General features: G+C 29.0%; 1 protein-coding gene across 1 annotated transcript; it reads left to right on the top strand.

The window, feature by feature from the left end:
* The first annotated feature begins 719 nt into the window (after positions 1 to 719).
* On the top strand, positions 720 to 16,381 carry LOC132943301 (solute carrier organic anion transporter family member 74D-like). Its single transcript, XM_061012234.1, has 12 exons — positions 720 to 1,301; positions 12,584 to 12,750; positions 12,847 to 13,047; positions 13,156 to 13,455; positions 13,547 to 13,666; positions 13,731 to 13,913; positions 14,115 to 14,304; positions 14,391 to 14,535; positions 14,624 to 14,784; positions 15,049 to 15,152; positions 15,262 to 15,351; positions 15,447 to 16,381. Exons 1-12 carry the CDS (start codon positions 1,237 to 1,239, stop codon positions 15,761 to 15,763), a joined length of 2,043 nt encoding a protein of 680 aa, XP_060868217.1. The 5' UTR covers positions 720 to 1,236; the 3' UTR covers positions 15,764 to 16,381.
* The last annotated feature ends 9,091 nt before the right edge of the window (positions 16,382 to 25,472 follow it).

Genomic DNA, 25,472 nt, shown 5'->3' with positions numbered 1-25,472 from the left:
AGATCTCAATTTTCAAACATGTGGTATTTTTTTTTTTTGTATAAATAATTTCAAAATGTTTTATTTTATTTTTCATATTGATTATGAAGAAATCAAAAGCGATATATAAAATATCAAAAGGGTCCGAAGTCGGTTCGCTTGGACCAATCACAAGGTTTGTATAGGTAATATCATCGACGCTGTAAATCTATATAATTATAATACGTATATGACGACATAGGTACCTATATAATTGCTGCACCTTAATATAATACCCTAAGCGCCCAGCGGGGAATATGACGTCCTCCCGCGGTTTTGGAAATAAAAAATATAACATAATATAATATTATCATTATAACACCTTCCAGGACGGCGCGTATCCACGTCGGTATACATAGACGTATCGTAGCACTACAGAATAGAATAATCGTAGGCTGTACGACCTGTGGATGCTGCACCTACGATGTAAAATAAATAATATATTATGCAATCATTTATATCGAATCAACGTGGTCGCGTGCGATATACGCGCGTAAACATTGTTTCGGGAAATGAAACGCCGACGTACTACAACAGTCGTGTGCGACCACAAACATTTACCGCGGTCGTAGTCGTCGTCATGACGACAACACTTTCACCTGAACAGGTACGACCGGGGCGAGCGCGTGTAACCCCACCACCACTATATTATTATTTTATTACATTATACAGTCGGCGGCGGCGGTGGCTCGTGAGTCGTGACCTCATAGCGCGCCTACCGACTTGCCGCGGCGCACTCGGCCCGAACACAGTCAGCGGGAATCGCGCGCGCCGTTCTCATCCAAACGAGGTAAAATATATAATTTATAATATTTACAAAAACTTTCAAGTGGAACTGCGCGTATAACGTCAAAAGTGTGTCGTGTGTCTTTGGTTTTTCGTTTTATAGTGGCGAAGACGATGACGACGACATCACAAAATATCACCGTAAAAGTGTCGTTTTCGAGCAACGTGCCGTCGGTTCTCCGTAATAATATTATTAATGTCGTTATAATATCAAAACTCGATTCGTTATTACACCTCGGCGGTGTACACTGAAACGTCATATTATACGCGCGAGAGTGCAGCAGCCGTCGCGGGCCTGGTCGTGGAAGAAGAATATAACAGAATCCGGCTGCAGTTTATTTAAATTTGGTGTACATTGTTTTATATTAATATAATATTTAGTATTATTAACCGGTACAACGGTCGCGGTAATAGTCGACGACCACTGACGAGATGACCAATCCGTACGCCCGCCCGACGGTACAGCCGCACATCGAAGACCTGCCATCCGACTGCGGGTGAGTTTGACGCGCGCGCGGTTTAAATAATAATAATTATATTGTTATTTGTTGTTTGTTATATTGTGTATTACGCCTCCCGCCGAAGCTTATCTGATTCGACTATTGTACCACGACAACTTCATTTGACTGCATAATATTATGTATTTATGTTTATATATTATAATTTATACTGTAGTACCTATGTATAGCATTCGATTTCTTATTTAGTTATAATAATAATTATTAGTTATTTAAAGGCAGGGTCATTGTATTATTTTCTTCTTAAAAATAATTTTAAACAAGCGCGCTATAGTTTTATTTAGTTATAATATAAATAAATCATTAACTTTTTGGTAACGTAAACTACGTTATGTACACACGCGTCCTTTTACAACATTTTACCCATTCAAATTTGAATACACTACACCGCACCATCATTTATCCACCCTTGTCGTACGCGGTGCACGATATAGTTTTGTAATAGTTTGATGACTTACGTCTATTGTTGTAATGGTGATTGTTTTTCGTCAAAAGGGTGGTCGCCACTTGCCAGTCTGCAATATTTTTTTCGTCGAAAGGTTTTGAGGAGTTTTATCTGCTCTTAGTTTTTTGTTTATCCATATATATATTTTATAAGCTATAGTATTACGCAAAAATTATGTATATAGAACATAGGTTGGTATATAGGTAGGTATAACTACATATTACGCAGTCGGTACGCGTCGACTGAACCGTAAAGTTTGAGCATTCATAATCGTTAGTATTCTCACACACGAAAAAAAGTTAACTGTCATCTTCGACAGTATTCTTGACATTCTCTGTAACTGACAGAGTGACAGGAGTGGCCAACGTGTGTGGTTCACATGATGATGTACTCATTATGCTGATAAAATTAATCAATGTGCACTGTGCAGTAGTAAGTGCATTATAGGCACGCGTATCCGTATTATAGCGTAGCAAAGATTTACTCGACGAACTCCTTGTTTATTGCTTATACCTAAAAAGTTATAATAATATATTTTTTTTTTATTATCATTATTAACTGACCCGCGGCAACATAAGCCATTGAGTGTACCATAAATTTAAATTTAATTGAATTTATGAATTTGCATTTACAATTTGAAATAATAATGTTTATAATATGTGTTATGTAGTCTCATTTAGTGATTCATTTTCTGGTTGATTTCTTGGAAAATATAGTATTTCCGGTTGGATGTCGTACATTTTTTGGAGTGGTTAGTTAGTTTTCTGGTAGAGGTATGCTTTGAAAAAGGAGATTGGATAATAATGTGATTATAGCTTTAATACTGTGGTCTGTCATTATATGAGTATAATTTGTTCAATTACTTTAAGTAGACTGGCGGCTTTCAATCTAAATTGTTTACATAAGTTATGTATTATAATATGATATAACAACAATGATATTATTGTCTTCGTTCAGGAATGGCTTTAGTGACATGGGTAAGGGGTGTTAGGGTAGTCATAATTTTCAGAAAATTTCGATGATTTTTTTTTCTGTTAATTTGTTTTTAACAGCATACAATTGTTTAGAAATACAACTAGTAGTATAAATATATATACTACTACAACTTGGGAGGAGGGCGGCCCCTAGGTTTAAAATGAAGTAAATTTTTATTAAACCATAATTTATTGTTTTTGCATAAATGATATACCTAATATAGAAGTTATTGAAATTAAAAAGTTGTATTATCAGAATTTTAAATTATTTTAACTCATTTAAGTTGTAGGTGATGTATAGATACATTTTATTGGTTTTTCACATTTTTGTATATAATATAATATAGGTAGAGGTAAATTAAAATTATTCATAAGATGTAATAGGCGTACTTATTACTTTTTTTTCTGTATAACCGACATCAGGGTGGCTCTGTGTGAACATTACTACTCCTCTACTTCTCTGCGTATTACTTTTTTTTTAAACATTAATGGTTCAACTGTTAAATGAAAATTCATAAAACAGAAAGACGGTTAAAAAAATGTAAAAGCGATTAACAAATCGAAACTCTTTGTTCATAAATAAATAAATATGATGATTTGCATATTAAATGATACATCATTATGCATGTGAAATAAAAGAACCTATTATCCTATAATGTGATGTAATAATATAACGACATCGATAGGTACCTATTTATACATATAAATATTTATATTAATATTTTTTAATACTTTTATCTATAAAAACTAAACTTTATATAATTTTTTTTATTGATTTTTGAATCGTATTGCGTATTTATATCGTTTATATCGTATTCGAGGGTAATGATAAGTGGTTTTGTGTGATTACAACACCCTTTGGCCAGCATTGACTTAATTTTCATTGGATTTTGTGTTACCTCAAAAAAATTAAAAAATTAAAAAGATATAATTTATCTTTTTCTATATAATACCTATATAATGTATAATATATACTATATAATATACTATAGGATAAGAGTTTTTTGGTTTTTCATCATAAGTATTTGATTATAAACACTTCCCCACGACCTTCTGATTGAACAATTTTATGTATAACCTACTTCTTAAATATTTAAATATATAATGATCAGAGAAAATCAATGGCGTATATCTACTAAATAAAATATTTGGTCAAAACTCTATCGATTAGTTGTTGTGTACTCGTGTAGTCTTCCTAGACCACATTTTCTCAAAATATAGGTAAGTATTTATTAGGTCTACATTATAATTTTTAAATTATTATTAGACGTTATATTAAATGCATATTAATTACCTACAATTTACGATAAAATATAATAAGACTGTGTTTGTAATTTGTGTGGATCTACACTAATACGTAAAATCATCTATTCATTGATCTAATAACTATATTAACTGGTGCCGAAACTTTAACGATATAAATACTCTGTTGAAACATAAAAACCATCCATTAACTAGGAATGGACTGCCCTGGGTGTGCTAGTATATTGTACATATTATTATAATATTATGGTAATCTAATAAGTAATATAACTACTATATATAGTACTATGGACAGCAAAAAAAATCCTATTTAAAATCTCAATCAGAATTCTAGATCAAGATTTCATAAGGAATTTATAATCATGATTTTTTTGGTTTCTACACAAAGAGCTTGATAGTAATTTGAAGAAACACTTTAACACACGAGCAACAATAATAATCAAGTATAATAATACAATTGATAAACTTTTTATTTTTTCAACTCTTACAGGAATAATTTGTTATTTAAAATAATTTTATGTTTTTATGTAAATCGGATAGGTATAATTTAACATACATTTGTTAACAATTTATAATATTACTAAGATAATTACTTATCTTCTAAGTGGGTATAACATTATGCACTATTAAGAAGAACATTGCTGCACAATATGCATGATACTGTTTAAAAAATAATTAAGTTTCTAATTACCATAAAACATACAATGATTATTGCACATACTTTATAAGGTTACTTAATATTCAATTTTACTGTTATACATTGAAACAAACATAAAAAATCAACACTATATTGTGCATTATAGGTACCTATGGTATAACACGATTTCCAAAATATATTTAAACTGATTTATTCATGATTTTTACTACACATTGTGTAGGAATTTTTAATTTGGTGGATTTACAATAATGACAACCCTTTTTTTACCGGCATCGATTATTTTTTGTTCTTAAATTACATACATATATGTATAGTTATGATAATTTGGTTTCAACAACCTTATTTAAATAAGAGACATGCTATACCCACTTTATATAGGTATGTACAGTTATAGTGGATATTGAGATTTCTAGTAAATCTTACGAAAATCGATATGTTAATATTGCGATTCGTAGAATTCATATCATTTAGGTACAACGTTAAAACTATTGAAACCACCCACGGTATGTTTTTTTTCACGAAGCTGACATTAAAATAAAATAAAAAACACTGACAAAAACGTGGACTAAAACTGTACAGTAAATGCGGAAAACCAATTGCACAATTTCTATACAGTTTACTTGCGTGTATGCATGCATGCGTGCATGTATAGATTTATTGATGCGACGTCCGAATAAAATAATTTCACACATGTATCGAATTACTGCGCGACATACCTTTAACAATATTAAAACACCCGATATTCGTTCGGCGAAAAACTCTAGATATTTCCGTTATTTTTTCCCGACGAAATTATACATACAAATTAGGATTATTTTGACATTCGATTTGCAGTGATTGTAGTTTTTGATGATCACTGTTGATTGTAATATTGTATATCAGTTGTAGTATTAATGTATAATATATAAGTGCAAGCGTAATTACAACGCGGATAAGCATGCGTGACGTGGAGGTTTGTCGGGCGGCGTCTGTTGCATAACTATAGTATAGATATTATATAGATAATAATGTATATGCCCTATAGTCTATATCGTACCGTATGCCTAAACGTTTTTTCCGCACCGTCGGTTAACTATGTGTATTTTTTTTTCGCCATGACGTCGGCTGAATATATGTTTACAACATATAATATATTATGTACGGTCGTTGGTTGACACTAAAGAAACCAAAAAACGTTCAACACAACACAAACAATCTGTGTACGAACTTATTACTTACGCAGTTACGTGAAAAAACAACGCGCGGGATTCTGATCAAACACAAATTTATCATGGATATAGTATTTATAAATAGTATAGAACAAGTCTGCTAGTAATATTTAGTTATTTTGTCGAAATTAAGGATGTCCCCGCGACAACAACATCACTCGCCTCCTTTGCGCCTGGCACTGTGCTCAATAACATAATACCTATAAAAATAAAAGCTCTGACATGTTTTTTTAAAACATTGTGGTGAATATTTTCAACGGTGTTCATTGATTTGTTTTAATTTTGTATGCAAAAATTCAGCGCAAGTTCAACTTTATAATATCTTCTAAGGAATGTCACGCACGCATATCGATCGAAAAACAGAGAAATACGATAGCATTATATTTCAGTATAATAATTCGCTAGTAATGCTATAGAACAATACAATATAGTATACACGGACAGAATATTTTTTTTTCATTCTAAATCGTATAAATAATCCCTAGGTACATATTAATTTTTATACGATTCTTATACTAATACGAACAAGTTGTCTGTCCAAGACGTGTCCAATAAAAAAATGCGGTTTATTAACTTCTAAAATTAATAAGAAGTTGTTTATGCCGGCAATTTTTGCACCTCCCTATTTTTATTTCTGGTATTCTAAGCTCATTATAAAAGCTCTCATATTTGATGGTCGTTAAATAATGGATTTAGATTTTAGAACCTTTTTCGTTTTCGTACTTAGTCCTTTATCGTATATACAATATACATATTAAATAGTAAATACATAATACATATGATATTATTATATGTACTTTATTATAATATATCAATATGTACCGTGTAGTCACATTTTTTTTCTACAATTGAAAACATACACAGTGCGTCAATGCGATATTATATCTATAAACGACTAATCATTATAGTACCCATGCAGGAATAGACTGGGACACTATGAGACTTAACGCAATAACGCCCCTTTTAAAAAGAGGATCCACATATAAATATTGATTATATAGGTATCGTAAAACATTATCACTGCTTCTTTAGACTCATCCTAAGACATATACCTACTATTTATTTTTATTAAGAAGTATTAACTATGGTAATTTAAAATTAAAAATCAAAATAATTAACTGACACAATAACTGCACCTGTTAGCTAATAGAAATTGACGTAACAAAATAATTCCAAAATAATATAAAATTAATTTTGTATATTATACGTTTTCTTGATATCAAATACACTGTACAATTATAGTAATAGTAATTAATAATATTGTATGGAATCTACAAAATGATTGTGCTTTCGCTAGGACCAGGCGTGCGTGGCCTACACGTGAATTCTATACATATATTCTATACTATATGTATTTGTAAAATTACAGGTACCTGCAGTAATAGGTTACCAGTGATGTATTGTTAAATAAATTCATGGGTATACGTCAACAAAAAATTTCTGGCTTCGCTTAAAATGTATATATTCTCTAAGTCCTTATTGTACAAATCAAGCACAAGTATAGTTTTTTAAAAAGTCGTTTTTGAAGTACTTTTTCATAAAAAATGATTATTATTATACGTTACACATAATTTTTACATGGTTAATTTTAATTATTTGATGCTAAAAATGTACTTAGAAATGTTCACAATTTCACACAATAATTGTAAGAATAAAAGCATATACCTACATTATGATATAGATATTTTTTAAATACCTAGGTAAAAACTAATAATTAGTAATATTATGTAATAATAGTAATAGTATATTTATTCTCAACTTTAGTTTGGTCATTGGTTTTCATAATAATTTTTGGTGATCACCTGATATCTTACTAGTTTACTGAGTACCATTTGACAAATGAAAATTGAATATTGCAAAATAATAATAAAATATTTTGATTACGTCACTGAAAATTATAACAGGTATATATACGTCTTAACGGTGCCATACGGCCGTAAATCCGCGTATCATCGTAAATTTGAGTCTACAGTTCTACACTAAAAAATATAAAGATGTGAGTATAGAATAAACGCCTCATATACCTCCTCCACTAATACTGCAACCATAAGCTAAAATACCGCAAGTAACCGGGGATCGTTTTTTAGATAAACGAATTTTCATATTTTGCGTTTTTTTTTTTTTTAATCATAACATTTTGAGTGTTATGCAATTAATTCTTTAAGTAAGATAACATATATTATATTGTTTCTTATGTAATTTTATCTGACAAATGTACCTAATGAAATAAAAACAAATATGGTTAAATTAATTTTAACAACATGATATCTTATTTGCAAAAGTCAATGTAAATGGAAGTTTATAAAATGTTATTTTTAAAGTTTTGCATTATATAATACACTATACGTCTATACTAGTAGGTATAATAGGCAGGTATGCACATCGTGTGTATTTCACGCTTGCCGTGTACATCGTTGTATTAACCGGCAGCATGTCGATTGTCGGCATGTTTACAGTTAAAACCTGTGTGTCACCGAGTTGTTCATTAAATCCCATTCAAACATTTCAGACCACCGTCGCCAACGCCGCGTAGTTATACTTATTTAAAATATAGGCGCGTCTGTTTTCCGTTTTTATGTGGACATTGACATTAATTTTATTGTGTGCAGACGCATATACAATACGCTGAACTTATATAATAATAATATATGTACTGAAACATAAAACATCGTAACGAAACCATTTAACCATGTGCGCGGGTGCACGTGTATAATATAGTTTCGGGTAGGTCTACGCTACGTGTATGACTGCCATAGTCGCATAGGTATAGCCGTATAGGTATCTCTATTCGGTGGTAATATCTAAATGCTGAAGCGATGTCAGCCATATTATAATATCCACGCTGGCATGGCGTCATAATTTTTTTCGTAGGCGAACGGTTTAAGGCAAGCCGTATGCACGCATTCATTTTTAAGAGGGCAGACCAAATGTTCAACTTTTATAAAAAACAAATTTGTATAACCTGTATATGATATGATATATTGTATACATAAAATAGTTTTGGTTGATGAATATGATTTGATTGAATTTTAATCCGTGGTTTTTAATATGACTATATAGTTACTTTCAGCTATACGCCTTTTATATACAACTATATACACTATGTACACCTGCAGTATGCCTATACTTGATAGATAGTAATAGAAAATAATAGAGATGCGACTAGAATAAAATAATAAAATGGATTTAGATGTAAAAAAATAAATGCCATATATTTTAACTGTGGGGAGGGGAGGTTGACAAAGGAAAGGCGAGAATGGGTCTTGGGGTGATGATCGCATCCTTTTTGCCATGATGTATGCGTAGAAACTTCGTTATTGATCGCTAAAACGGTGGTGTAACCAAGAGAGATCAGAGGATGAATAAGTGCGAATACTACGTTATCGACGCAATATTGATATAATATTATAGTCCTAGTTAACAATAATAATACCATAATATAATATAATATCGGTGAATATGCGTATATCGGATTGTACTAAAAGTAGCATACAACTATAGATTATTTATTATATATAATGCGTACATACTACATGGAAAAGTTTGGCCGACACTGAATGGCGGCCTTCACACACTTCCGGTTCCTCGGTCATCCGAAGACCGTTTACGAGTAGGTACAATTAAATTGTTGCTGTCGTCGTCATTACTATTTATAATATATGCTGTCCTACATAATGTATTTTTTATAGGCACCTTTACGTGTATTTGTTATACTATTATATTACGCAAATTTACGCTGTTCGATATAAATCGTAGTCCTCGCAAAAAAAAAATGCGTACTATACACACTGCAATGGCGGCGCCCATCGTTGTACGTTAAAATATATTGTGGCTATTGTGCACGTGCATGTTATAACACGAGCGTGTCCGTGTAGTTTTCAATGTCGTGTAATAGGCAAAACCAGCCCCGAACGATATTACAAAATAAATAATAATAGTCGACGATATTTGTTTGGTGAAAAAAGTACCTATAATATACCTATACCTTTGTACCTCATATATTATTTTATATATTATTATGATCAAGTCGTCACCGTGAGTTGTGTAGGTAAAATTATTGTATTATGCTCATTGTTTAATGTTTATATGTACCTATATTATATTATATACCTACCTAATTGTATTATGTATTCTAAACACGATGCATGTATCTATACAATTCTTAAGCCGTTGTTGTCGAGATATACCGTCCACTGCAGTTCAGCGTGTACATATATAATTAATATGAGTAAAAGTTATAAGGCGTATAACTATAGTATTATTTTTTATGAATAATATTATTTAAATTTGAACATATAGGTAGGTACGTTTTCTGCTCGCAATCCCTCGATATTTTTGTTTTTAAATGTATCAAGAAATAGATAAAAAAATTGGTATGTACATATTTCGAAACTATTTTATGAATCTATCTAGATATAGGTAGTAGATACCTACGGAGTAATGTAAATATAATATATTCTGTAGACATTAAATGAAATTTAAAAAAAAATACCTTATTGCAAATTATATTTTTTAGGTGAATATATATGTTTGTATGTTACGATAAAAATTTAAATTATCAGAACGTCAAGGAGTATCTCTTCAAAGTAAAATTCATACGTGTGTTTTTTTTATCGTTTCGTATGTTATGTCTTAAATATTATACAGAGTCGCAAAATTAAACTGATTAAATTTGACAATAGAGTTTTTGATTAGTTTCTACTTTTCTGGTGTATATAGTGTATAATTACAATGTATATTATCTACTTAATAGCTTTACATTTTTATATAGGTACAACTATTTTAGTTCACTATTTCTATTTAGATAAGATTTTATGAGTACTATATAATACATTTCTATATAAATATTAATCTCAAATAAATTAATAGATACATTATTAATTAAACTAAAAAAAAAGAAGAAAAGTTAAGAAAAATTGAATAGAATAATTATAAAATTCATATTATTATATTTAAATTATATTATTTTCAAAGATAAGTAAAGTATTTAAAATTGTGGTTTTATGTATTCATTAACAAGGTCAATTTTTTTTTTGGTCCACTTTAAAATAATTGAATATTTTACATTTGATTATTTGAATTGTTTAATTACTTTCGTTACTTTCGTAATGATAAATAATAACTTATTAGTTATTATAGTTATTATTTATTAGTTTATTGAAAAGCAGAAGAACTGGTTAAAATATTTTTAAGAGTTAATATATTCAAAATACATTTTTTTACCTTAATTTTTTGTTTTTGTATGAATATGTTTCCTTTAAAGTGTTATTTAATCAATTAATAGATTATAGTACTTCTAAATTCCCACGATTTAACTAAACTTCAAACGTCTCATACTTCTTTTTTATGTCGAATCAGGGTTAATTTATTTTCATATTTATTACTATCATGTTTTCAATATTTATCTTAATATATTTTAAACATTATTACATTAAAATTTAAAAGTTATTAGTAGGGCACGGATGTTGTTGACTGTAGTAGTGAACAACTAGTAAGTACAATTTATTGCAGTATTGCACTAAAAATAACAATGGTTAAATTCATAATTCATTATAATTAATTGATTTTTATTTATTTTACAGTTAATAATAATAATAATATTTTATTTACGGAATAATATTCCAATTTACAATAATATAATAATGACAGTACTCAGTAAGCAGGTATGCGTATTGAGTTATAATAAAAATTAATAAAAACAATGTAGACAAAGAAATATATTACATTATACATACTAGAACTTAAAATATGATTCACTATATACTTTAAGTTAAGTTTACTGTATACTTCAAATAAAAAAATATTTCACATTTATTTTCATCTTTATTTTTTCTCAAGCAATATTTAAATTCTACAAAAAATATTTTATATTTTACTTTAACAATCTAAACTGCTACCTTAAACATATTGAATTAGACTAAAAACGTATTTGTTTAAATTTTCATATTCACGGATTCTTCGATTTTGAGCAATAAGTAAAATGTAAAAACCAAAATAAAATTACGTAAACTAAATTGGAAAATAGTTAATATTGTTTTATAAATGAGTATTTCAAAAAAAATATCAATAAAATTGAGAAAATCGTGCCTTATAATTCTAAGTTATACAATTTATATTTAATAAAATATTTTCCAATTTTTATAATCAATCTTTTGGATTTAACTTTAATTAATCGCTAGTAATTAAGGTTGAATTATTCGTCCTTATAATATGTTATATGAAAAATTGATAAACTAAACGAGATATCCTGGATCTTGATAGATGACTATAATACAACCGATAAGCTTATGAGCGTCTGGAGACATTTTTATAAGGGGGGGGGGAAATATTTTTTAATAAGAAAACTCTCAACTTAATATATTATAATATAAGGTACCATATATAGGTCTAAAATGTACAAATTAAATATTATTACATTATTATGTTAATATAAAATATAAAATAAATGGCTAGACAAACAGAAAAGTATGGTAATTATAAACTTCAAAGGTACTTCACAAATAAATAACTTCACTGTATTAATATACAGTCACGACTAATATCTATATATAGTACCTATAAATGTTTCAAAACAATTTAGATTTTCCCAAATTGTGTTAATTTAATAAAATATATTTATTTTTACAAACTCAGAACAATATTATCGATATTTTATAATATTTAAGCAATTTTGTGTAATATATTATAAATATAAATATTGTATATTTGTACAGATTGCAGTGGCTGGGATATTCGTTATGCCGGTCTTGGATTAGATGCGCTACAGCTGGAAAATATTTGACTACTATAACACTGTTTGTTTTCTTCCAAACGGCGTCACAGAGATACTTTTTTTCGACGTTAGAATCGAGAAGTTATAATATACCTAAAGATATATCAAGTATGTATAATAAATAATACTTAACCATATGCCGAAGCTACGGTGTTTTAACTGATTGCATAACTATAAATATACGTGCATTTTTTTGTAACTTAGATTGGCTGTGGATTCTCAGTGGATTTGTTCATTTGACGCTGTCGACATTCATTGGATACCGAGGGGGTAAACGCAACAAGAATTCATGGATTGCATTTTTTGGGATCCTGCAAGGAATTTTGGCCGTCTTACTGGCGATGATCAATGCGTCCGATCATTATAGTTTTCAACGACCATCAGCTTTAGTTTTGGCCACTTTAGGTAATATAATAATAAACGTATATATTATTATAATATACGATGGATTATTATTTATTACCTACATATTTGTCCGTACATAAACCGTCAAAATATGTTCACGTCCTACAGATACGCCATTATGCGACTCTATTCACGGTGCCCATGTAAAGGAACCGTACGTCCCGTTACACTTGGTGAAAACTGCAGTGCTGTTTTTGCTCCAAGTCAGCATGTCACTAGGAAGCACAGCCCTCTTGGCTCTGGGTCTAGGTCTACTTGACGAATCAGTGGCCCCGACCAAAATACCGGCTTGCATAGGCGTAGTCGTCGGTTCGTCACTGCTGGGACTCCAGACAGGGTTGATGGTGGGAAAATTTGCATTCCACGTGAGCGCAGAGTTCAACTTGGCCGGTGACATCGTGTGGCTCAGTAAGTCTCGAATATATATTGTGCACACTATATACTTAAACTCGAACTCCATAGCGCTTTTCGTATAATAACCTACCATTTATTTCAACAGTTATTGGTCTAATACTAATCGTCGTATCTTTCATCGTGGCTCTATATCCAAGTAGACTGGTCACGAGCCGTGCTTCGACGTTAATACGCAACAGCCCAATTTATCGAAACAACAGATACGGTACAAATTGTAATTTCAAATTTATGTAAAATTCCAGCATTAACTTGTTCGCATATTTTAATAGATTTCAAGAGCACGCTTGGAAGAATTTTCAGTAACAAGTTAATTTTATCCAATATTGCCGCCATCGCTTGTGTGTACACAGTATTAATCAATATGTTGTACGAAGAACCTAATTATATGGAATCAGTATTTTTCGTACCCAAACACACAATGGATGCAACTGATCAAAATACCATAATCATTGGTTTGTAAATGCAATATATATTACCTACCTGATGATATAGTAAAATCAATAATGCAATTAGCATTAATAATTGTGCTCTTATTATTTATAGTGATTTATGGAATAATTATATTCTGGAATTTCGTTCACTTCGTAACGATTCAAACACGCAATGTATGTGTAATATTATAATAATAACTGTGCAACATGTTTATGTTTTAGATTTTTTGAGATTTCCTTTGGCAGCGGTTTGCGTGTTTTTATCTGGCGTGTTAATATGCATTACACAGCCAAGAGCTACGTTGTTAGCGGCCTGGAATATTGGCATAATTTGTGTTGTAACTATATTAGTCTTCACTAGCATGTTCCTCCGGTGTTCCAAAATACAAGTACACAATCAATTAACACATAAGTAAGAATCGGTTTGAAAACTAAAAAAAAATCAACTATCCCCAGAAGAAACTTACGAGTGTTTCCCGTTGTTCAATGTGTATATAGGTCCGAATTAAACGAATTTTGCAATAAGGATTGCAATTGTCCGGACAATATTCCATTCGAACCGGTTTGTTCGTCCAACAGCCATATAGTCTATTATTCACCCTGTCACGCCGGTTGCAGGACCCAGGATCTGTATTCCAGACAGGTGTGTGCATAATTAAATCATAATTCATAATAACAAACGCTGTAATAAGAAATTAGATTATACATTTTACAATCTATTCGCATCGCAGGAGTACGTCGGGTGTGCTTGCGTCCAAACTGAATCCGCCAGCAAACGCGCTTGTTATGATCATAACTGCCACCAAATGAACGTCGGATATCAATCAATTTCAGTGTTGATACTGTCGTTATTGGGAACTTGTATAGTTGGCACAATAATTTTACTGCTCAGGTAATAATACAGATGAATTTATACTATTTACCAGGTACCTATACATACTACGGTTGGTGATCCATTTAACATGTCTAAATTAAATTTTTTAAGTCAATTTTTGTGTATGATAGATATTACATAATAGATAATATCAATAATATCATAGAATATTATGATAATATTATAGTTACCGAATAATATTTTATGTACCTACCACATATTATTATACCCGTCGATGGGATTTTAATTTGTTATTCCACTGATTTCCCCTTATGATTGTAGAAGCGTTGAACCTGATGATCGCACCACAGCTTTGGGATTCGCGGTGACTTTTATTTGTTTGATGGGACATGTGCCAGGAAAGATTCTTTACCTATTTGTCGGACGTACGTAATAAATTATGGGTCTACAAAACTATTTTACTTTTACATAATATATACTTGATTGTATGTGATTCTAAGAATATAGTTTAAGAATATTTAATTTATTTTTCAGATTTAACGTGTATTTTGTATGACAGCAACGATCAATGCCGGTTAAATGGTGCGGCAACGTTTTCCACCTACCTTAGTCTGTCCAACATATGTAAGCGTAATACCTACCTACAGGCTACAACTGTGGCATGTAAATTGCAAATATTGCTAATATATTTTAATTCGCATACATAAACTTGTTCACAGGCATACTCATGACGTCATCAGCGCTCTATGCGTGCGTGTGCTTAATGTCAAGGCCAATGCGTCCGTATGGAACTTCGGATTCTGCGAAAAAATTTATCGTTAGCTCAGTATCGAGTCCGTTGAGTCCGTTAACTCCGCCTGGATTTGAAGAACGAGCACCCACGCCAACCAGAAAGCCGCCGAAGAGAAGACCGTCTGACTTAACGTTTTCTGCTTCGAACACCAATATTGATTTCACCAGACATACGGACGACTATTCGCCTAGGAGTCCTGGAACAACGCTCAGAGAAGGAGGGGTCTTAACCACATTACTGTAAACTCCATAAAATAATGTACACACGTGAACTATGAAGGAGATATTATATGATCTGAATATCTTATGGTTCAGGTCGATCACGGATAGATATATTATACATTATACAGCCATAGAGGTATATTATAATATATTATATATATTATACTACTGGTGCCTCATTTAAGCGTAAACAAAATCAAAATTAAACACGTCATACTATTGACTTTAAAAGTGTATTACGTACCAATCTAGTCTACGGCTTAAGCTGTTTAAAGGAGGATATATTTTGGTCCGAACTCTTAATCTATTAAACTTAATAATAATATTGTACTAGAAAAAAAATGTAAAGATTACGGAACTCGTATACATGTACTTACCTAATCAAAAGTTGTATTAATGGTACGAGAGAAACCAAAACTAATTTTAATTTTAAATTATAATTATAATGGTGTACCTATAATAGAATAATTAATTAATTACGGTAATGTATAATATTCTTGTTTTAATTAATAAACTACGAATTTAATTGTACTCAATGTTATATAATTTGTAACGATTAACGATTGACATTTGGTTGTAACCACTGCGAGTACCTATTTCATATTTTTGTGAATATATGTTTATTTATAATGTTTTTATACATATTAATGTATCATGGATTTTATTTTGTTTTAAGTTAATTCCATTCCCATATCATAGTAGTTATAAAAAAAATAGGTATTTTCAACTACCCCACTAACTATAATTTACGATGTATAGACATAATTATTGGCTGTATTTAAAATCTACCATACAAATATTTAATACCTAATATAAATGGTAATAAATTGTACTTATTATAAGTGAGTTTATTAATTCACATTGAATTATAAATTATAAATAATTAACGAATATTTTGTTGAATCAAAAATTAATTTTTTTAATTTGGTAGGTGTTAGGTTATAAATGCATTATGTAAGCAAATAAATGAAAATTATAGTATTAGACACAACTTTCATTTTCACTTTAAATGGCTAAATACTGCTTCTGAAGACAATTTAGTTTATTAAAAAACATATGATAAATAATTATAATTATATCTATTTTCGAGAACTTGTAACAGTACCTATTGTCTATTGATTGTTTCTTTATTACGATTTAAGGCTTTATTTACAAATCAAAGTTTCGAAGGGTTAATAAAAGACTTTCCATGTTAATACTAGATAGTTTAATAAGATGAGTCGGTAGCGATATATGTTGTAGGTAGGTATCTACATCCAGTTTTAACATAATAATTTTAACTGCTTTTTATACTCATAAAATTTATATTTTAATTTGTGTTTATATTCGGATACGTCATGTATGATTAATAAATACTCATTCTTAACCATTCCTTGTACTCTATGCATATATTCATATTATAACATATTAGATAAACAAATTAATATGGTTTTAAGTATTTAGTAAAATTTCATAATTTCATTTTAAATAGGTACGACATCTTAAGTAGTATGGACTACTATTTGGACTAGTATGTTGGCATAAAGGTAACAGCATTAACCATTGTCCATATTTTATTATATTCATTGTTTTGTTATTTTTGCATAAGTCTAATTGCTTTGAAATACCTATTACCTATTACCAATAAATAAATTGTTATAAAACCATTATAGCCTATAGGTACCTACTGAAAATTACATTAGTTTTGTATGATAGTAAGTTTTGAAAAAATAGATCATTAGGATTATGTACTGAAATAATTTAGTATGTATAGGTATTCTTTTCCGAAACCTGTTTATTTCATTCAATGTATTCTTTACTTAATAAATATTTATTAAATTTTATTTTCGTTACATGAGGATCAATATAGGTAAATATGTATTTATGTTTTCATGTTTGTACATTCATAGTCAATAGATTTTTTATTTAGTTTCCTATTTTTTAAAACAAATCAAAGTTTTGAGTATTTAGATTTGACTTTATTAGGCCCTTATTTAATTAATATTAGGAGTTTATATGATATGATATTTAATATGAATTGTATTACCTGCCTACCGTATAATTTATTGTTCGTGTTCTATTTATTTATTCAAATTAAAATAATCTGAATTAACTGCTTATATTTTCAATGTTTTAATACATATGCACATGACTATGCTATCCATGTCATTGTGAATATCTGATAATTGATACTTTTGTCACATAACATATAAAAATATAGTATATACTACAAATATAGTAATTAAATAATATTATCATTATAATTATACGACAAAATTATAAGAATTAAATAATGTTTTCCCATAAATGTTATTACCTACCTATGTGTTATTTTGATATTGTAGTTTACGGTTTACATAAATGTAAAAAAATTCATGTATATTGAATATTGTATATAGTTCATTCTAAATTCAATTTTAAACAATTACTGTGACGAAAATGTAAATGTAATATTTATGGGTTTATTTATAATTTTTACCTACTTCTTGTTATTGTCTACTTGTTTTAAAATATAAAATAATATTATTGTACCTATTTTTTATTTTTGATACATTTTGTTGTGAAAAAGTACTTCTGGTCATTTCAGAAGTATTTAAAATTACAAGTTTAAAAAATAAATCTTTTTGCAATTTCTTTTAAGACACACAATATGCATACGGCAACGGGCGTAGGTAAATTGAGTCCCAAACTGAATTACCGTTTTTCAAAAGCGGTGAATTGAGTCCCTCGTATATTATTAGATAAGTTTTCAAAATTACCTATACACGTACAGTCGTGCACCATTAGTTATTGTGAGCATATAAACACACCAATATCGCGTATCAATAATTAGATAATTTTCACCAAAATATATTTTATTGACTTTGAAAAATCTATACCTACATAATGCCGCACAACAAGTTTGGCCATCAATTAATATTAAAGGCTGTCGTTTTCACCTAGGACAAAATTGGCGAAAAAAAATACAATGCCTTGGCTTAAGTACAAACTATAAAAAACAAAATTCGGAGGAAAGTAATTTTTTAAAAATGTTATTTTGCTTTACCATTTTTAAGTCCGAAAGATATTTACAATTGTTTCGTTGAAGATATTTATGCCAAAACTTCCTGCAAATGAAAATATAAAATTATTCACCGATTATATTTTAAAAACATACATTGCATCAGATTCTACATTCCCGCCTAATATTTGGGCTGAATGTTCGACAACATCTAATCGTACAATAAATAGTTGTGAATCATTTCACGCGAAGCTGAATAGTTTATTTTATACATGACATCCAAATATTTATATTTTTATTGATGCACTCAAAGAAATCCAATCTAATACATATATTCAAATAAGAAGTAGAGATCTATCCAAAAAATCAAAACACAATATAGAAAAGGAGAATATATTAAGAGACCAAATGACAAAGTACAAAAATAATCAAATTAGTAGACTTGACTTTATTAAGCTCGTATCATTAAAATATTTACCCGTTTAATATCATATTATTGACAATATTAATTGTTAAAAAATTATTATATTATGTATTTTTCACTCAAAAGTTGACATTATATTTACCTATTATTATTATTGACAATATTAATTATTAAAAATTATTATATTATGTATTGTTCATTAATCATTATTATAAGTATTATTAATTTACTAGAGTAAATATTTTGTAAGGGACTCAGTTTACCTCTTTTTTTTTTACGAGGGATTTAATTTACATATTACTTTTTTTTTGGCGGGACTCAGTTTACCTAAAAATAATTAAATGGGACTCAATTACCAAATCCGACTGCAACTACCACGAGTACGTGTATATTACGATAGGTAAATTATTATTTATTGCTCGTCATTGTTAATTGCGGTAATGAGATAAACCAGTGGTATACCTGTATAGTAGATTGAATTGGTTTTGTTCAAAATCATTGCATTTGAAAATATCATTGTGTCTATAAAATATAGTAGAATACCTGCTTTAAAAGCTTCAAGTACTCACAAATAATATTTTAAAAATATAACACAAAACTACAATAGCTTTTCTTCGTTTAAATATTTAATTTCGTCCAAATTTGAACATAAAATAACTAAAATATACTGCGTTTATTTTAGTTTTTTTGTTTACAGTATGAAATACTTATGAGAAACCTTGTTTAAATTTTTTTGATTTTCCGGTCAGTTTTGAAATCTACTTGCAACTTTTAATTTTGACCTCCCAAATGCACCAACTAGATTTAATTTTTTGCCAGAAAAGTTACTTAAAAAGTAGAAAATCAAAAGATTATTTCATCTATACTTATCTGGTACACAGACACAAAAAAAACCATGCATCGTTGTAAAATCAACGCATTCATCTTTTCGCTCAGAATCTAAAATCAATGTTTAAAACGAATAATACAATATAATATCTCAACAATTCAAACCTTTCAAATTATAAATATAAATGTAATGTATACATTACTGAAGCATTTTTGTTTATGTTAAACGTAATTAATGTTATTCTAAATTTCTCTTGATTTCCGAAAATGTGTGTATTCTCCTTTTTGTCTCGAGATGGTAAACAAATAATTTGTTATTAGAAAAATAATTATAATTTATGAAACAAATGTTAGAATCAACTCCCCCACCAAAAAAAAAAAAAATAATAAAAATGTTTATGGCCACAAGTGCACGAAAGTTTACAAAAAACGTGTAGACACTATAGCAATTATTTTTGGTCCCTTTATATTCTGAATTTTTAACTATAGACAACCAAATATGCTTACCGTTTTTATATTATTATAATATTATTTTGTATATTATGCACTCGTATTCACTGTATATTTTAAGTGTAATCATTTTTCAAGGGGTTTTATATAGGCTATTTTAATACAATCAAAAGATAAATGCAAAACTAACTATGTTCCGATATCGTCCAACTATATTGTACCTAATTCGTACACGTTTTTGAAGTAAAATACTTGTTCGGGCAATTTGAAGTTAGTTTTAGTGTTAAGATGATAAGCTGTACTTTCTACTAATAATGTATACAATGATTTTTCTAAAAAAGTGTAGGCACCCTATAAAATAGAAGAATAACTTGGTTGATTAATATAGTAATTTTTTAAATAAATTACATTTTAGAAAGTTGTGAGATAAAAGAAATAACGTTTAGTCCGTTCTAAAAAACAATAGGTACACAATTGCATGCATATTAATACACTTGATTAAAATAAATATTTTTATAAACTTAAACTTATTAAACAATTTAAAAATATTAAAGTAAGTAGTATAAATTAATAAAATTTTGTTATTATAAATACTATTAACCTAGTTGGCAGTCGCAGACATTGCTTGCGTGTGTCCTCGTTCCTCAATTCCAGGACTAAGATGATGGCTTGGCCCACTTTTCGCATTGAGTACAGTGAATCTACCCATCTATATTCTATCGATATATTATAATAATTCATCTCACTAATGGTCGTATTTACCCACGTTACTATAAATATATTTAAATGCAGGAATAATCATAGTCCTGCACATGGCCCCGATCACTAAATGTACTAACAGCTGCAGTTGATTTTATATTTTGAAATTTTTTATTACTAAATGTAACAATAATTAAAAACAGAAAATTATGTTTTTATATTATGTATCAAGCAGTTAATGATAGCCGATAGGTTAAATGTTGACAATTTTTATTTTTATAATTAAGTAATATTTAATAACATAATATTGATCTACGATTTATTTTAGCAACTTTATATCGTTTTTTCTTAAGATCAAGAATTATTTTTTTACTCGTAAATTCCGTCTTTAAAATATTGCGATTATCCTATAACTAGTGCCTAATGTAGTAATGTATATACCTACTGATGTCCCCACAATACTCTTATATTTCAATCTGCCAAAGTGCAAATCTCATACCAAGTATTAAAATTGATTCAGTTTAATATGCCGTAATTGACATTTTTGATAGGTAACTGAGTATTATACAAAATAACCAAAATAAAATACAATTTGTCCATTTTAACTTAATTTCATCGGTCGCAAGTTGCAACGATTTCAAACGATGGATTTTGTCGGCTATTGAACAATCCACTACTTAAGTGATAATGGACTATAATATTTTACTGTTTATAGGTTGATCTTAAGAAATTATCAGAAATAGATAAAGTTATTTCAGTAAAAATATTATATATTTCACTAGACATTTATCGAGCTTAAAATGTCTTGTACGAACTTTGTTTTTATTTTAAACTGCCAACGGTGGTAATTTGCCAAACAAAATATAATTAACCATGTTTTGCGTACTAAAAAATGGTTTTGCGTCACATATTTTAGTGTCGTGAGATTATACTGTTAAAATATTACGTTTTTATTTAATAGTTTTTTTCCATTATTCACAACAGTTTACATACCTAGATCATCGTGACCTTTTGAAATTTAAAAAAGTGAAAATAAAATACGATAGTATAATATATATCTTCAATATTGCAAATACAAATTTTTATATGCCGAACAACCATCATATGGTAGAACTGAACTATGCTGAAGTTCTATTTTCACAATGTCCACCATAACTATATTTAACTACATACAACTGAATACACTTATATAATTATATTATTATATTAATATATTATATTACCAGTGAGTCTGAATAAAATGTATAATAATATTTGAGTTACTAAAAATGTCGAGTTGTCCGTTGGAAGTCTGACAACGGCTTTTAGTTTCAGTTTAAATCTGTTGAGTATATAGTTAACTTGACTCATAATTTTTATATAGACTCGATATCATAACATAATATTATTATCAAGTATAGTAAATAAAATAGCTGATTCAGGTATATATTTATACATTTTGAAATAAATGATGCTCCGACCTATACACGCTATATTATTATTATTAATTATTATGTCTATGACCAATAAATACCACATTTAAACGTTTATATATTATATTAATAATAACAAATCCTTATTATTCAATGCGTAAAATATTTTGGAACACAATGTTTAACATTAAGTTATTGCATACATTTTGGCGTCTTTCACTTTGCTAATTTAAGATTTTTTCTCGGACGATTTAGCATATTAATTCGAGATTCATAATTACTATCACTTTTTTAACAGTAAATTTACCAAATCATTTGATAAATATTGTATTTAATTGTTAAAAATGTTTACAAGACCTATAGGAAATTCTAAATTTGTATTTTTTATAATGCGTTTAATGTTAATTGTGTGAGTGTTATGTTTTTAATATCTTTATCTCCATGATATTTTTAAAATGTAATTAAAGTTTTTTATATCCGTATAATATATCACGTATGGCGTGATGGAAACATAAAATTTCGTACCGGGAATTTACCATATGGTCGGTCACAAACTCACAAAAGGCGTATAGGGTATTGATAAGATGAGTAAACGATTTCACTTTTTATTTTTAAATCGAAAATGTTATTTTTGAACAAATAAAAAAAATAGATTTCATTTCTGATTGGGAGCAAATGTGAAACCCATAATTTGGGAATAGGTACATATTTTAAAATGTTCTTGAGAGCCAATTGAAGAAAAATCCAAAATTTGGAATAGGAATATGGTTATTTAAATTAAATGTTATTCATTCGGTACCTATATTATGTTATTAACAATTACTGTTCTTGTAATTTTAGAAGTTTTAAAATAAACTGTCGTACTATGGTGTGAAGTCAAAAAAAACTTGAGAATCACTTCTTTCAGATGATTTGTTTACCAAAAATTACAGGTTCAAAATATATAGCCTACATGGAAATCGGATGAATGATTTTTGAACACTACAATTGTTGTCATTGTACTCATAGTGTGACATCATTATTTTAGTTATCGACGTTATCGTTATATAATATTATATATCATATAGATAGTTTTATGAATTATGATGTATATTCATAGGTAATAAAACAATTAACTTGCAACTTAAGATATCTATTGTTATGTTAAATATATGAAAGTTTTGAAACAGTTTTTATGTACCTTAAGTAGTGATGAGCACATTCCCGCGAATATAGTTTCAGGAATTTCCTCGGGGAAATTCCCGGGAATATTCCCAACACCGGAAATTTCCCGGGAATATATTAAGTTTTTAAACATTGACCATAGGTTTCAGTTTTAAATTAAACTTATGGTTGTAAATCTATAAATAATCCAAATGACAGCTCATTATTGATATTATGTCAGTTTAGATATTTATTCTTTAAAAAAAAGTTATTAATAGTAAAAACAATTTAATGTTTAATTATAATCTGTACAATGATCACAAAATAAACGTTCTAACTTTCATTTATGTATGTTGAAAAAATACAAACATACTGAAATTGAAATACTGAATAACATAAAAATAATACATTTTTTTTTTTTTTAAAGAAATTTCCCGAGAGGTTGGGGAATATTCCCTGTTCCCGGGAACATTCATTGGAGAATATTCCTAATGGCACATCACTAACCTTAAGTCATCATAATTCACAATATTTAATTTTATATTATACTTTCGAAAGAAATTTGAAAAAACTAATTTGGTAACGTCTATATAATAAAATGTAAAACCAGTGATGGGTTCCAATAAGTATGAAGCCACAGACCCCTAGCTAAAACTTAAATTGTTCCGGGACCTTTCTTTTGTAAATACTTACATTTAAATTCGAATAAATTAATTATCTACCTTTTTCTTGGTAAATCGAGTTTCAATATTCAAAAAATAACCGGAATTTCAATCAACTACAAATTTAATAATTTTGCTTAAATAAAATAAAAATGAAAAATCACTACAGTACTGCACAACCGCGGGCCCCTAACATCAACACGCGGACCCCTGGGGTCCTCCCACTTACAGGCTTAGGACTGACAATGATTTTAATCATTGGCGTAGTTAAAAATTATTGTTGTATATACATACCATTGTTCATTATGTTAATTTAATATTATATATACATAATATATTAAATCATGAAATATTGTTATTGTAATTATTATAACTTTTTTTTTTAACTAATTTTAATCATTTTTGTAGTAATATATATATATATATATATATATAACTTTTTTATTCTTTTTTCTTTTTTTATTCTCAAATATTATTATAATAATAAACGTGAACGTCTATAGTGACCTTAAATTTTAACTCCTCATTTTGAACGAGTGTAGTTCGACCACTACCTGCTTTTTACCCGGGTGCAGTTCGACAATTACCTTTTTTGAACTCAAATGCAATTGCTAGACTTTAATGAGTCCGTATCGGCTGAGTGGCCGTGTTGCGTCCGATTACGATAACGAATTTTAACGTGTCACAAATTACGATAACGAAAGCCCAATCGTGGTGGAGGAAAATTCTAGCACTTAGTTTGTCACCAGAATTCAAAAACTAAATATCAGAAATAGGAAGTATTTTAAAAATGTTTTTTGGTTTACCATTACTTCCGCCTGATCAAGATGTGGGTTGTTATGTAGAAGACTTGTTTGCTCTAAGACCAGAAGGTAACAAGCAACTCACAGAATTGTTTGACTATATTTGTGCCAATTACTTAGAAGACTCACACTTCCCGCCGGAAATGTGGGCTGATATGTCGAGTACATGTGATCGCACCACGAACTGCTGCGAATCTTTCCATGCAATATTTCACGTCGAGTTCACGTATACGTCTGCTCATCCTAACATTTTAAATTGTATGGACATTTTGAAGCAGATACAGGCTGATATAAAGTATATAAAGCTCCGCAGCACGAATATCAGAAAAA

This window comes from Metopolophium dirhodum, chromosome 4, assembly GCF_019925205.1.
Source record: "Metopolophium dirhodum isolate CAU chromosome 4, ASM1992520v1, whole genome shotgun sequence".
NCBI classification, from domain to species: Eukaryota; Metazoa; Arthropoda; class Insecta; order Hemiptera; family Aphididae; genus Metopolophium; species Metopolophium dirhodum.
The sequence above is the reverse complement of the archived record's forward strand: the minus strand, read 5'-3'. Positions and strand labels throughout refer to the sequence as shown.